General features: G+C 48.9%; 1 pseudogene and 1 gene segment (V, D, J or C); both read left to right on the forward strand.

Moving 5' to 3' along the window:
* Window positions 1–1,021: 1,021 nt before the first annotated feature.
* LOC119567829 lies at window positions 1,022–1,666 on the forward strand. The segment is given in 2 exon segments: window positions 1,022–1,156; window positions 1,326–1,666. Coding segments are annotated over 2 exon segments (387 nt in total).
* A 3,760-nt stretch (window positions 1,667–5,426) lies between these two features.
* LOC122462629 lies at window positions 5,427–13,703 on the forward strand (annotated as a pseudogene).
* The last annotated feature ends 1,229 nt before the right edge of the window (window positions 13,704–14,932 follow it).

The raw sequence follows: 14,932 nt of genomic DNA on the forward strand, positions 1-14,932 counted from the left end.
CCGATTTCTTTGGGCATCAGCTTTTGTGGGCAAAAAGCCTCCTTCTGGTGGAAGTGAACATTACCGGGTGTTTGGGTATTTCTATATGATTCAGTAACATGGGACAAATCTTCTCCCGGCCTTACATAGCCCGTGGCGCAACTCAGAGACGCAGTGAGCTGCTATCTCCCTTAAGGACCCTTGAATATCCCAACCCCAGCTCGCAGATTTAAAAAAAAAATCATCTCTGCAAAGGTTCGCCCACCCCTAAAGGAAACGGAGCTTTGTCTGAGCACACGACCCCTCACCTGGGAGATAACACTCACTGCCTGACTGAGCAGCTATGTCCCGAATCACGGCGCCTCTTGGATCGCGACTCTCAACCACAGCGGGGATCCTGACCCCCAAATTCCCACTGATTTTAAGGTGCTGGTAGAATAATAATACATAATAATTTTGTCTTCTCTTCCATCATTGCTAGAAAGAGTTTAATGTATTGTCTCCAATTCTTCTTCTAGAAGAAGAAGATTTCAGACATTACTAGTAATAACAAAACCTAGCTATTCTAGAGTGGTTTTCATTGATATACCTCAAAGCCTTGTCAAAGGAGGGTCAAAATCTGGTTACCCAGTTGTATTGCCATACAAATCGAGGCACAGGGGTGTAAGTTTCTTGCCAAAGGTCACCCATCACACGAGTAGCAGAGCCAGGAATAAACCGCCAGGTTCTCAAGTGCCAGGCTAAGCTCCCCCGACAGATCACACTGCTCCAGGGATCTCAGAAGAGCAGAGGGACAAGCAGACAGAACTGAGTGGAAGATGAAGGATCTTTAAGGAATTTTGTCTCCCCAAAGCAACCAGGGTAATTGTAGAGCATTCTGCAGAAATTATTCTATGGGTGGAGCTCTTTACCCAGATAACCCTTTCCCGCTACACCCAACTACCGGGAGGCTGACTTTGCTGAGGGCTGAGGGCCAACATGTGTCTTATAAAGAGGAGGAGATGCAAATTCAGTGCCTCTGCTCACTATAGAAATCCCATGATCTCCGGGACCCAGCAGTGTGAGAAGGGAGGAGGGGCCAGTCCGAGTGTCGGTGCAGATCCCATCAGAAAACCTTCCAGCCTCAGCAACATGAGACTGTGGCTGACCCTCGCTTTCTTACTAGCAGCCCTTCAAGGTACTTTTATCCCCTTCCCCGCTACATGGACTGCAGACAAGAGGGGATTTGCACATTCCTAACCTGACCCAGGGTACAAGGGAGTCAGTGGGAACTTTTCTGCTGCTTCCCAATAGACTTTGAGCCAGGCCCTGTGTGAATGTGATTCTCATTCTTTCTTTCTTTCCAGGTGTCCGGTCACAGGTCCACCTGGTGGAGTCCGGAGGGGGGATTCAAAGCCCTGGGGGATCTCTCCGCCTCTCCTGCAAAGCCTCCGGATTCACCTTCAGCAACTACTTCATGGACTGGGTCCGTCAGGCTCCCGGGAAAGGACTGGAGTGGGTCGCACGGATACTCAGACCTGCTTATAGTTCAGCAGCATATTCCAGTGATGCGGTGAAAGGGCGATTCCCCATCTCCAGAGACGAGCCCAGCAGCACGGTGTATCTGCAAATGAGCAGCCTGAGAGCCGAAGACACCGCCCGGTATCACTGTGCGAGAGACACAGCGATCAGAAACCTCCTGCGGTGAGCACAGAAACCTCCAGCGCGAATCCCCCTCCCTCTCCGTGCCCACCGTCACCGCCAGAACAGAGCCGTTCACACTGAGAGGAACCCAGAGTGTGAAGCCTCCAGTCCTTTATCCGGGCTTCACTCCTCGGAACATTCACTTTTATTGTCAGAGACCCTCGGTTCCGACAGAACCGAGACCGCCTTATACATTTCCTAGTCATGCAGAAATAGAATCCGCCTAAGAAGTGTGATTAACATTTAGCTGCCCGCCCTTCAGCCTGCCTTGCCAGCAAACTGAGCTGGAGAAGACAGGCAGGAAGCAGGAGCCAGTGAGCCAAGGTGGAGCCTGACTGAACTCGACTTTTTTACACCGGGATCTTGCCACACTTTGCACTCACCTAACGAAGGCTGAACTGTGTTTCTTGAACACGCTGCCTCTTTTGCAAAGCGACTGGGGTATCCTGAATAGCCAATGCCACGTTCTGCAGGAGGGGGAAATCGGTCCATTAGTCCTAAAGTCACAGGCAGAGCGTGGGAATTCCCTGTACAGACTCCAGTGGATTCATCTTTTTCCAGACTCCAGGTTTCTTGCACTTGTCCATTCTTAATAAAACTCCTCCTGTACAGAGCGCGTCTGGTTTTAAAAATTGCCTTTAAAAATAATCCTGGTTTTCTGAGCGTGCAGTAAATTATCACCACTGCTGTCTGGTTAATTCATAAAAAGAAAAGGAGGACTTGTGGCACCTTAGCGACAAACGAATTTATTTGAGCATAAGCTTTCGTGAGCTACAGCTCACTTCATCGGATGTATTCAGTGGAAAATACAGTGGGGAGATTTATATACACAGAGAATATGAAACAATGGGTGTTACCCTACACACTGTAAGGAGAGTGACCAGGAGAGGTGAGATATTACCGGGGGGAGGGGGGGACACCTTTTGTAGTGATAATCAAGGTGGTTCATTTCCAGCAGTTGACAAGAACAGTAGGGGAGGAAATAAAGAAGGGGAAATAGTTTTACTTTGTGAACTGACACATCAACTCCGAGTCTCTATTCAAGCCGAAGTTAATTGTATCCAGTTTGCAAATTAATTCCAATTCAGCAGTCTCTCCTTGGAGTCTGTTTTTGAAGAATTGCACTTTTAGGTCTGTAATCGAGTGACCGGAGAGACTGAAGTGTTCTCCGACTGGTTTTTGAATGTTATAATTCTTGATGTCTGATTTGTGTCCATTTATTCTTTTGCATAGAGACTGTCCAGTTTGGCCAATGTACATGGCAGAGGGGTACTGCTGGCACATGATGGCGTATATCACATAGGTAGATGTGCAGGTGAACGAGCCTCTGATAGTGTGGCTGATGTGATTAGGCCCTGTGATGGTGTCCCCTGAATAGATATGTAGACACAGTTGGCAACGGGCTTTGTTGCAAAGATAGGTTCCTGGGTTAGTGATTTTGTTTTGTGATGTGTGGTTGCTGGTGAGTATTTGCTTCAGGTTGGGGGGCTGTCTGTAAGCAAGGACTGGCCTGTCTGCAAAGATCTGTGAGAGTGATGGGTCAACCTTCAGGATAGGTTGTAGATCCTTGATGATGCGTTGGAGAGGTTTTAGTTGGGGGCTGAAGGTGATGGCTAGTGGCGTTCTGTTATTTTCTTTGTTGGGCCTGTCCTGTAGTAGGTGACCTCTGGGTACTCTTCTGGCTCTGTCAATCTGTGAACCTAAAAGTGGCAATTCTTCAACAAAAAATACTTCAAAAACAGACTCCAACGAGAGACTGCTGAATTGGAATTAATTTGCAAACTGGATACAGTTAACTTCGGCTTGAATAGAGACTGGGAGTTGATGTGTCATTACACAAAGTAAAACTATTTCCCCTTGTTTATTTCCCCTCCCACTGTTCTTGTAAAGTGCTGGAAATGGCCCACCTTGATTATCACTACAAAAGGTTCCCCCTTCCCCACCCCCCCAACCCGCTCTCCTGCTGGAAATAGCTCCCCTTTCCTGGTCACTCTTGTTACAGTCTGTATGGTAGCACCCATTGTTTCATGTTCTCTGTGTATATAAAATCTACCCACTGTATTTTCCACTGTATGCATCCGATGAAGTGAGCTGTTGCTCACGAAAGCTTATGCTCTAATAAATTTGTTAGTCTCTAAGGTGCCACAAGTCCTCCTTTTCTTTTAACTCTCACATGAACACATATAAACACAAACAGACACATAAAAGGAGAAATCTACTATACAGGCTCAGTGAAAGGGCGATTCACCATCTCCAGGGACAATCCCAACAACCTGCTGTATCTGCAAATGAGCAGCCTGAAGACTGAAGACACCGCCCGGTATTACTGTGCGAGAGACACACCATGAGACAAAAGAACAGGAGTACTTGTGGCACCTTAGAGACTAACAAATTTATTTGAGTATAAGCTTTTGTGGGCTAAAACCCACTTCATCGGATGCATGCAGTGGAAGATACAGTAGGAAGATATATATATATATATACACAGAGAACCTGAAACAATGGGTGTTATCAGAAATCCACTCACAGCCATGTAAAAACCTCTGGAGGGAGGCACAGAGAAAGGCTGTCAAGTGACTTGCTCACAATAAGAATGCATTTTTTTCTCAAGCTGCCTAAAGGAGTTAGATGCACAATATGGGATTCCAGCTCAGCTTGGTGGCTTTGAAATTCTGAGCCTAAGGGGCCAGTTACAAGACAAGTTGGCATTCTCGGTAATGCTTAGCATTGCTTTGTTTTTCTGTTAATTCATAGGATGCATTCTCACATTCTACATACTTAATACGTTGAACAGGACTCCCTTGATTCATACAAGCGAGGGCCAGGTCTGGACATTACATTTAGTCTCACCTCCGGTTTGTGGATAACACGTACCTATAACATCACAACACCTGCTCACTGACTGTCCCTATCAAACCTTCTCATTGACTTCACACCCATCCTTCTTAGTGTAGCCAGCTTCCAGAGAACAGCAGTGAAAGGTGCTTTGCAGACAGATTTCTTGTGAATAGGCAGACAGATGGACTTTTTGAAGTTTAGTGATAACCCCTGGAAACAGTTCTAAAACCAAATCAGCCTTCAAATAAACCCCCCCCACGTTCCATGGTTTACAGGAGACAAAAATGACCAAGTTCCATTAACCTAAAGGAAAAACAGGGGGAAATATTTTCTGTTTATCAGACCCACATGGGGGCAGCAAAGTGTCATGTTCCATTATGAAACATTTCTTCCCAAAAACCGAACCTGGGAACAATCACAAGGAATTATCACCCTCAGCACTGAAGGCTGGAATGTTCAAAGTCGGGGTTTGTCCCCACAAATCCCTTTCCAATCAGTGGGAATGGGTTACCCTGTGCTCCAGGGTAATTTGGAAATCACACCTCACATACGTATTTCACCAGTGAAGGGTGCTAGTGTTTATACATCCACTGATTCTGTTATTTCAGTTTCATATCCACTGGGTGTTACATTTTGATAACCCAATATTGGGCATCTTAACATCTGAGCTTTTAAGTCACACTGAAGTCCCACTGAAGTCAAAGTGGCTTTAGTGTTTCCCTGGACTGGGGCCCAAATTTCATTAACATACTCTGACATCCTCCATGACTGTGTCCTTCTAAACTCTGAGGTCAGTTATTTGTAAAGGTGGAGGAAGCTGAGGTTTAGTCAAATGATTTAGCAATGCCCACATGCAAATGAAGGAGGGAAACTGAATGATAAAGGAGAGCAGTCAACCCTCACTGAAAAGCTGCCAGCAGAGGAAGGGTTACTGCTTTGCAGCCCACCAAGTTGTTGCAGAGAATGAAAACGATCTGTCTGGGGTTCTTTTTCTTTTTGGCAGCTTTCTCAGGTAAGTGGATGAACCAACAGGTGTCTGGTTAGGACGGATGGGCTGGAGAGGAAAGATAGTTTTAAGACTAAGACGTAGGAGGTGGATTCAGAAATTCTGGATTCTAAATCCTATAGATTTGAACAAATTACTCTGGATGGAATTTTAAAGGATTTTGATACTGAATTTTCATTAATCTTTAATGGGAACTAGGTGTCAAAATGCCTTAGGGAACTTTGAAAAATCTCAGGCTGATTCTGTGCCTCAGTTTCCCATCTGTAAAATGGGGATAACTGTACTTCCCAGGAGTGTGGTGTGGATAAATTAGTTATTACATACAAGCAGATCAGATTCTGTCATGAGGAGGGCAGCAGAAGGAAAAGAATGGAATTAACTGTGTTTTTGTTGTTTATTTACAGGTGTCAGCTCCCATATCCAGCTGACCCAGTCTGGGGCAGAAATCAAGAAGCCTGGGGAGTCTGTGAAGCTGACATGTAAAACCGCCAGCTGCACCTTTACCAGCTATGACATTGAGTGGTTACGGCAGGTGCCCGGGAAAGGTCTGGAGTGGATAGGACTTATAAATCCCAACAATGGAGGCACTCACTATGCCCAGGCCTTCCAGGGGTGATTCACCATCACCAGGAACACCTCCATAAGCACGGCCTATCTACAGCTGGGCAACCTCAGAACCAATGACACAGCCACGTATTACTGTGCTCGGGATGTGATATATGCCATCATGTGCCAGCAATGCCCCTCTGCCATGTACATTGGCCAAACCAGACAGTCTCTACACAAAAGAATAAATGGACACAAATCAGACATCAAGAATTGTAACATTCAAAAACCAGTTGGAGAACACTTCAACCTCCCTGGACACTCAATAACAGACTTAAAATTCACCGTTCTTCAACCAAAAAACCTTCAAAAACAGACTTCAGTGAGAAACTGCAGAACTGGAATTAATCTGCAAACTGGACACCACCAAATTAGGCCTGAATAAAGACTGGGAGTGGCTGGGTCACTATAAAAAGTAATTTTCCCTCTGTTGATACTCACCCCTTCTTGTCAACTGTTGGGAATGGGCCACATCCACACTGATTGAATTGGCCTCTTTAGCACTGACCCCCCACTTGGTAAGGCAACTCCCATCTTTTCATGTGCTGTGTATTTATACCTGCTTACTGTATTTTCCACTCCATGCATCTGATGAGGTGGGTTATATCCCACAAAAGCTTATGCCCAAATAAATGTGTTAGTCTCTAAGGTATCACAAGGACTCCTCGTTGTTTTTACTGATACAGACTAACACGGCTACCGCTCTGAATCCTCTCCTCAGCATTTCCTAGGGCAGAGGTGGGCAAACTATGGCCTGTGGGCCACGTCCGGCCCGTGGGACCATCCTGCCCGGACTTGAGCTCCTGGCTGGGGAGGCTCCGCCCCGGCCCCTCCCCTGCTGTGCCCCCTCCCGCACAGCCTCAGCTCGCCACGCTGCCAGCGCTCTGGGTGGCAGGATTGTGAGCTCCTGCCAGGCAGCACGGCTGTGAGAGCTGCCAGCCTGCTCCAGGGCTCTAGACTGAGCGGTGGCATGGCTGGCTCCGACCAGGCGGTGCGGCTGCCTGTCCAGGTCCTCTGAGTGGTATGGTAAGGGGGCAGGGGTGGTCCTGGGGGCAGTCAGGGGACAGGGAGCAGGGGGCAGTTGGATAGGCATGGGAGACCCGGGGGGCCTGTCAGGGGGAGGGTTGTGGATGGGGCGGGGGCCGGGGCAGTCAGGGGGTGGGAAGCGGGAGCGGGTGGATAGGGGGCGGTGGCCAGGCTGTTTGGGGAGGCAGAGCCTTCCCTACCCAGCCCTCCATGCAGTTTCAGAACCCCAATGTAGCCCTCAGGCCAAAAAGTTTGCCCACCCCTGTCCTAGGAGGTAAGTGAGGCAGCTCCCCGCTCAGTGTGCTGGCTTTTGCAGATCTCATTATCAAGTACCTAACCCACCTCTACACATACATCCTTACCTCTAGGGCAGCCCCACCAGCCCAGATGGGGAGTGGCAGGGGACGGCTCCTCTCACACCCCTCTGCTGGCCCCTTCTCAGCCGCAAGGGCCAGTCCCAGCCAGTGTCTTCTCCAGGTTCTCCCACTGGGCCTCCTGTCAAGCCCATCACACAACAGCTCAGTCCCCTCCCAGGGGCAGCTCTGAACCAAGGGTCCTTCCTCACCTCCTGGGCTTCACTTCAGTTCCCCCCCTTGTGAGGGTACTGGGTCCCTGGGCTTCTCCCTCTCAGAGTCCATGTGTCACTTAAACCAGCCTTCCATCCCTCCTGAGCTCTTTGGTCACCAGGCCCAGGCCTGGGGTGTGGGGGGGCAATTGTCCCAGGATGCAGGCGATTTAAAACGACCCTTTTAAATCACCCCGGCATGGAAGGCTTGCCCCCAGCTCCACCCCTTCCGCCTGCGCCCTCAACCCATGGCTGAAGCCTGGTCCTGGAGACTCCCCACAGCCAGGGGAGCCAGCCGCAGCCCCATCCCCACCCTCGCCTGAAGGAGCCCCGGTCTGAGGTCTGACGTGCCTGCTGCACACGAGGGAATGAAGGACCTCCCTCCCACCTAATTAATGGAGCCCCATAGGCTGGTTCCACTAATTAGGTGCCTCCTGGACCCTGGAGAAGAGGTGGAAGAAGGTGAAGTGATGGGAGAAATAGGGGGTAGGTGGGAGAAATAGGAGATATGGGGGGGGTCAGTGGGGTGAGGTGGGGGTGGGGGGTTTGAAGTGTCCCAGCCCCAGCCGGGCTGGGGACAGCAGGCTGCAGGAGGTGGAGGGGCTGAGGAGAGCAGGCTGCTTAGGAAGTCAGGGGGCGGAGCTTTGGGGGGGGATCAGGCTTCGTGGGGGGGTGCCAAGATTTCTGGCAAGTTGCTGGCATTTTGGAGCCTGTGGCTACCTGGGCATGATTTTATGGAAAAAGTAGAGTAATCCAAGGTTTAAAGAAATAGATCTGTGGTTTTATTTTGATTGGTGTCACTTTAAGAAGATGCTTTATGCTATTTACTCGGTCGTAGATACTGATCCTGCAAACAGGTCTGCCTGTGGAGGGCTCCCATGCATGGGCGTTTGCAGGATTGGGGCTTTAGTGAATAAATACTGGAGAAAAAGCACGTGGATAGGCCTAGCACAGGGGTGGGCAAACTACTGCTCGCAGGCCGAATCAGGCCGATCAGGGCTTTAGATTTGTCCCGCGTGATTGCCACCCCCATGGTGCCACGGGGGGAAGCGGCCGGCACTAGGTCCCTGTGGTCCCTGGGGGAGGGGGAGCAGAGGGCTCTGTGCCCTGCCCTCGCCTGCAGGCATGACCCCCTGCAGCTCCCATTTGCTGGGAACAGGGAACCGTGGCCAATGGGTGCTTCGGGGGAGGTACCCGCAGGCAAGGGCAGTGTGGGGAGCCCTCTGCCCCTCCCCCCCAGGGGCTGCAGGGACATGGTGCAGGCTGCTTCCAGGAGCCGCGCAGGGCCAGGGCAGGTAGGGAACCTGCCAGAGTCCTGGTGCGCGCCGCTTCCACCCTGGAGCTGCTCCAGGTAAGCAGTGCTGGGCCAGAGCCTGCACCCCTCCTGAACCCAACCCCCTGCCCTGAGCCCCTTCCTGTACACCACACTCCCTCCCGCACCCCAACCCCCTGCCCCAGCCCTACATTCATGGCCCTGCATGCAATTTCCCCACCCAGATGTGACCCTGGGCCCAAAAAGTTTGCCCACCCCTGGAATAGAGAGAATCTTATTTAGTGGCTAGCAATGCAGAAATGGAATCCTCCTCAGTTCCTATGAATAATTAGCTTGGTGAAGATCTTTTAGGCGTATTCTCAAAACTACGATACCCGCACGAGGAAATAAGGAAACAGATCAACAGCCAGACGTGTACCCAGAAGCCTCCTGCTGCAAGACAAGCCCAAGAAAGAAACCAACAGAACTCCATGGGCCATTACATACAGTCTTCAGCTAAAACCTCTCCAGCGCATCATCAGTAAACTACAACCCATCCTGGACAACAATCCCTCACTTTCACAGGCCTTGGGAGGCAGGCCAGTCCTCGCCCACAGACAGCCCACCAACCTAAAGCATATTCTCACCAGCAACTACACACCGCACCATAGTAGCTCTAACTCAGGAACCCATCCATGCAACAAACCTCGATGCCAGCTCTGCTCACATATCTATGCCAGCGACACCATCACAGGACCTAACCAGATCAGCCACACCATCACCGGTTCATTCACCTGCACGTCCACCAATGTAATCTATGCCATCATGTGTCAGCAATGCCCCTCTGCTATGTACATCGGCCAAACTGGACAGTCCCTACGTAAAAGGATAAATGGACACAAATCAGATATTAAGAATGGCAATATACAAAAACCTGTAGGAGAACACTTCGACCTCCCTGGACACACACTAGCAGATTTCAAGGAAGCCATCCTGCAGCAAAAAAACTTCAGGACCAGACTTCAACGGGAAACTGCTGAGCTTCAGTTCATTTGCAAATTTGACCCCATCAGCTCAGGATTAAACAAAGACTGTGAATGGCTCGCCAACGACAAAAGCAGTTTCTCTTCCCTTGGTGTTCACACCTCAACTACTAAAAGAGGGCCTCATCCTCCCTGATTGAACTAACCTCGTTATCCCTAGCCTGATTCTTGCTTGCATATCTATAGCTGCCCCTGGAAATTTCCACTACATGCATCTGACGAAGTGGATATTCACCCACGAAAGCTTATGCTCCAATACGTCTGTTAGTCTATAAGGTGCCACAGGACTCTCTGCCACTTTTACAGGTCCAGCCTAACACGGCTACCCTCTGATACAATCCAGCACTAAGCACAGAAGCGGGATCTGCAACCAGAGTAAAAACAAAATATCTGTCATCAGGTTTCAAATCTCTATATCCATCTATGATCGTGTGTCCGTAAAAACTGGAGCTTCTTGAATATTAAACTGTCATGGGATAAGAAGGAAGGTGCTCTAATGGCGCTCTCATGGACTGGTAACTGGTTAAAAGATAGGAAACAAAGGGCAGGAATAAATGGTCAGTTTTCAGAATGGAGAGAGGTAAATAGTGGTGTCCCCCAGGGGTCTGTACTGGGCCCAGTCCTATTCAACATATTCAGAAATGATCTGGAAAAAGGGGTAAACAGTGAGGTGGTGAAATTTGCAGATGATAAAAAACGACTTAAGATAGTGAAGACCCAGGCAGACCGCAAAGAGCTACAAAAGGATCTCTCAAAACTGGGTGACTGGGCAACAAAATGGCAGATGAAATTAAATGTTGATAAAAGCAAAGTAATGCACACGGGAAAACATAAATCCCAAGTAAACATAGAAGATGATGGGGTCTAAATTGCTACTCAAGAAAGCGTATGCCCAAATACATTTGTTAGTCTTTAAGGTGCCACAGGACTCCACATTGTTTTGTTTTAAATAAGGAAGTGTTATTTACTCCTTCTCATAACACAAGAACTAGGGGTCACCAAATGAAAGTAATAGGCACCAGTTTTCAGATAAACAAAGGGAAGTATTTCTTCACACAACGCACAGTCAACCTGTGAAACTCTTTGCCAGAGGACGTTGTGAAGGCCAAGACTATAACAGGGTTCAAAAGAGAACTAGATAAGTTCATGGAGGACAGGTCCATCAATGGCTATTAGTCAGGATGGGCAAGGATGGTGTCCCTAGCCTCTGTTTGTCACAAGATGGGAATGGGAGACAGAGAATGGATAACTTAATGATTACTTGTTCTGTTCATTCCCTCTGGGGCACCTGGAATTGGCCGTTGTCAGAACACAGGATACTGGTCGAGATGGACCTTTGGTCTGATACAATATGGCCGTTCTTATGGTCATATTTGAATGTGGCCTTTATCACAGTGGTTTTCAAACTTCTGTGCTGGGGACCCCCTTCACATAGCAAGCCTCTGAGCGTGACCCCACCCTCCTTATAAATTAAAAACACTTTTAAATATATTTAATACCATCATAAATGCTGGAGGCAAAGTGGGGTTTAGGATGGAGACTGACAGCTCGTGACCCCCCATGTAATAACCTTGTGACCCCCTGAGGGGTCCCGACCCCCAGTTTGAGAATCACTGCTTTATCACACACCAAAGTAAAAATGCACACAACCTCCTGGATAGTTACAGGTTCATAGAATTAAAGGCCGGAAAGGAGCAGTATGATACTCTAGTCTGATCTCCTGCATAATACATGCCATAAACCCTCAACCTGATCAACTGGGGTTCAGTCTAGCACCCTCTTTACTTCAACATGTTGTGATTCCACTTTCTTTCACCACTGTCACAGAGACATTCCAGCAGAAGGGCCCTGATCTCAGCTTTTGGCACTAGAACCCATCAAGTTTGTCTGTTTTGTTTGTTTGCTTTTCTGGTTAGTTGAATAATTTTTCAGCAAAAGCAGTTTTTTTTCTGGCACAAGGAGCATTTTCCTAGGAGCAAAAAAATCGTCCCCTAATGCCCCTACTCTGCTTGTGCTACATTGATGACAACTTCATCATCTGGACCCATGGAAAAGAGGCCCTGGAGGAATTCCACCATGCTTTCAACAATTTCCATCCCACCGTCAACCTCAGCCTGGACCAGTCTGCACAAGAGATCCACTTCCTGGACACTATGGTGCTAATAAGCAATGGTCATATAAACACCACCCTATACCAGAAACCTACTGACCGCTATTCCCACTTACATGCCTCCAGCTTTCACCCAGGTCACAACACACTATCCATTGTCTACAGACAAGCTCTATGATACAACCGCATTTGCTCCAACCCCTCAGACAGAGACAAACAAGATCTCTATCAAGCATTCTTACAACTACAATACCCACCTGCTGAAGTGAAGAAACAGAATGACAGAGCCAGAAGAGTACCCAGAAGTCACCTACTACAGGACAGGCCCAACAAAGAAAAGAACAGAAAGCCACTAGCCATCACCTTCAGCCCCCAACTAAAACCTCTCCAATGCATCATCAAGGATCTACAACCTATCCTGAAGGTTGACCCATCACTCTCACAGATCTTGGGAGACAGGCCAGTCCTTGCTTCCAGACAGCCCCCCAACCTGAAGCAAATACTCACCAGCAACCACACACCACACAACAGAACCACTAACCCAGGAACCTATCCTTGCAACGAAGCCCGTTGCCAACTGTGCCCACATATCTATTCAGGGGACACCATCATAGGGCCTAATCACATCAGCCACACTATCAGAGGCTCGTTCACCTGCGCATCTACCAATGTGATATATGCCATCATGTGCCCGCAATGCCCCTCTGCCATGTACATTGGCCAAACTGGACAGTCTCTATGCAAAAGAATAAATGGACACAAATCAGACATCAAGAATTATAACATTCAAAAACCAGTCGGAGAACACTTCACTCTCTCTGGTCACTCGATTACAGACCTAAAAGTGACAATTCTTCAACAAAATCTTCAAAAACAGACTCCAAGGGGAGACAGCTGAATTGGAATTAATTTGCAAACTGGATACAATTAACTTAGGCTTGACTAGAGACTGGGAGTGGATGGGTCATTACACAAAGTAAAACTATTTCCCCATGTTTATTCCCTCCCCCCGCCCTCCACTGTTCCTCAGACATTCTTGTCAACTGCTGGAAATGGCCCACCTTGATTATCACTACAAAAGGTTTTTCCACACTCTCACTTTCACTCTTCCCCTCGGAATTTCTTACACAAAACCCAGGAAAATGAGATTTTGGCCCAACTTAATTCTCACTCTGTCAGTTCTCCCAGGTAACTATTAAAGTACAAAGTGTACTCCCCTCCGGGTTCCTGAGCCGGATAGAATCAGGGATCTAAACAAATCTGTATTTGCAGGGGCCAGACCTCAGGTCCAGCTGGTGGAATCCGGAGGGGATGTGAAAACGCCTGGGGACTCTCTCCGCCTTTCGTGCAAAGCCTTCGGGTTCCCCTTCAGCGGCTATCTCATGGACTGGATCTGTCTGGCCCCCAGCAGGGGGCGGGACTTGCTTACCAGAGCTCCTGCCCAGGGCTGCGCCTACTACGCTGATTCCATGACAGGGCGATTCGCCATCTCCAGAGACAACGCCAACAGCCTGGTGCATTTGCAAATCAGCAGCCTGAGAGCAGAGGACACCGCCCTGTATCCCTGTGTCAGAAACACACAGCCAGGGACGTAGGACAAAAACCGAGCCCTGTAGCCACGGTCTGGAGTTGGCTGGTTGGGGCGCTCAGGGTTTGCAAAACTGTGGAATTCTGAGGAAAGACTCAGATGACATTTAAGCACCAGACCCGCCCCATTGGGGGAACTGGCTGCCTCAATAAAGTAGGGAGCCCGGGGGCTTCGAGTCACATAAGGGTCTAAGGCTCGTTATTATAACGCCTGCCTAGAGGTGCCTGGCTCCCAATGGAATTTACAGCCTCAAATTTAGCACCCTGACTCTCAGCCCCACTGTGCCTGAGCCGGAGACTGGACTTCAACAAGGTCCATCTACTACCTCCCAGGGGAGGGCCCAGGAACTGGGCTAGAAGGTTTCCTGGGGCACTCGTCTCCAAAGAGCTGCGGCTGAAGTTCTTCTACTTGCTTCAGAATGCAAAGAGTCTTTGTGAGGAGAGAGCAAGACAGAGTGTGAATGAGAATGACTGTATAGCCCGGTGACCAGGACGCTCTTCTGGGATCAAGGGAGGCCCATCTTCAGGTCCCTGTGCTCTAAGGGGTATTTGAATGCTCGATTAGAAGGTTTCAGGCCAGTGTGGTTACCAGAACACTGGGTGGGCTGGGCCTCGGGGGACCTGGCTTTTCTTCTAACAGCCAACAGACCTTGGGCAAATCAGTTTCCTTCTCTCTGCCTCAGTTTATCCACCTCAAAAAAGGGGACACGAAAGCTCGCCGTCCGTTCCCAAATCTCCGTTACAGAGCGGAGTATTTTTGTCACCCAAGGGTGTAATCACTCCTGGGCTGTATTTCACCGACTGGATACATTCAGTGCTTTAGATTACTTTGAACATGCTTCTATCCCCTCAGGGTCTCACACCGTATCATGGCATCTCCCAAAGCCCGGGACAAGGGACCTCGGCGAGAAATGCAATGCCAACCCCTGGGACTCCATTTTAAGAGCACGGATATGCAAGTCGAGTAATTGTATTCCCTGCTTAAAGCCCTTTGGGTTGGGAACCTGCAGCTCCCGGTGTCTGCAGCGATCGGCCCAACCCTCTAGAGAACTTTTCCCAGCAAACACACTTGATGTTTTGGCTGGATTTCCTTTTCACTGTGGCAGCTTTCCGAGGTGTGTATTTCTTCGGGGGGAAATTGAGATACCCTTGTTTTGGAATAACGTGTGGCAATATTGGAATCAGAACTGTGATCAGTAGCAATGTTAACAGAAGCATCAATCATGTTGGCATCAGC

The sequence above is a fragment of the Chelonia mydas genome, chromosome 13 (assembly GCF_015237465.2).
Source record: "Chelonia mydas isolate rCheMyd1 chromosome 13, rCheMyd1.pri.v2, whole genome shotgun sequence".
Taxonomy (NCBI): Eukaryota; Metazoa; Chordata; order Testudines; family Cheloniidae; genus Chelonia; species Chelonia mydas.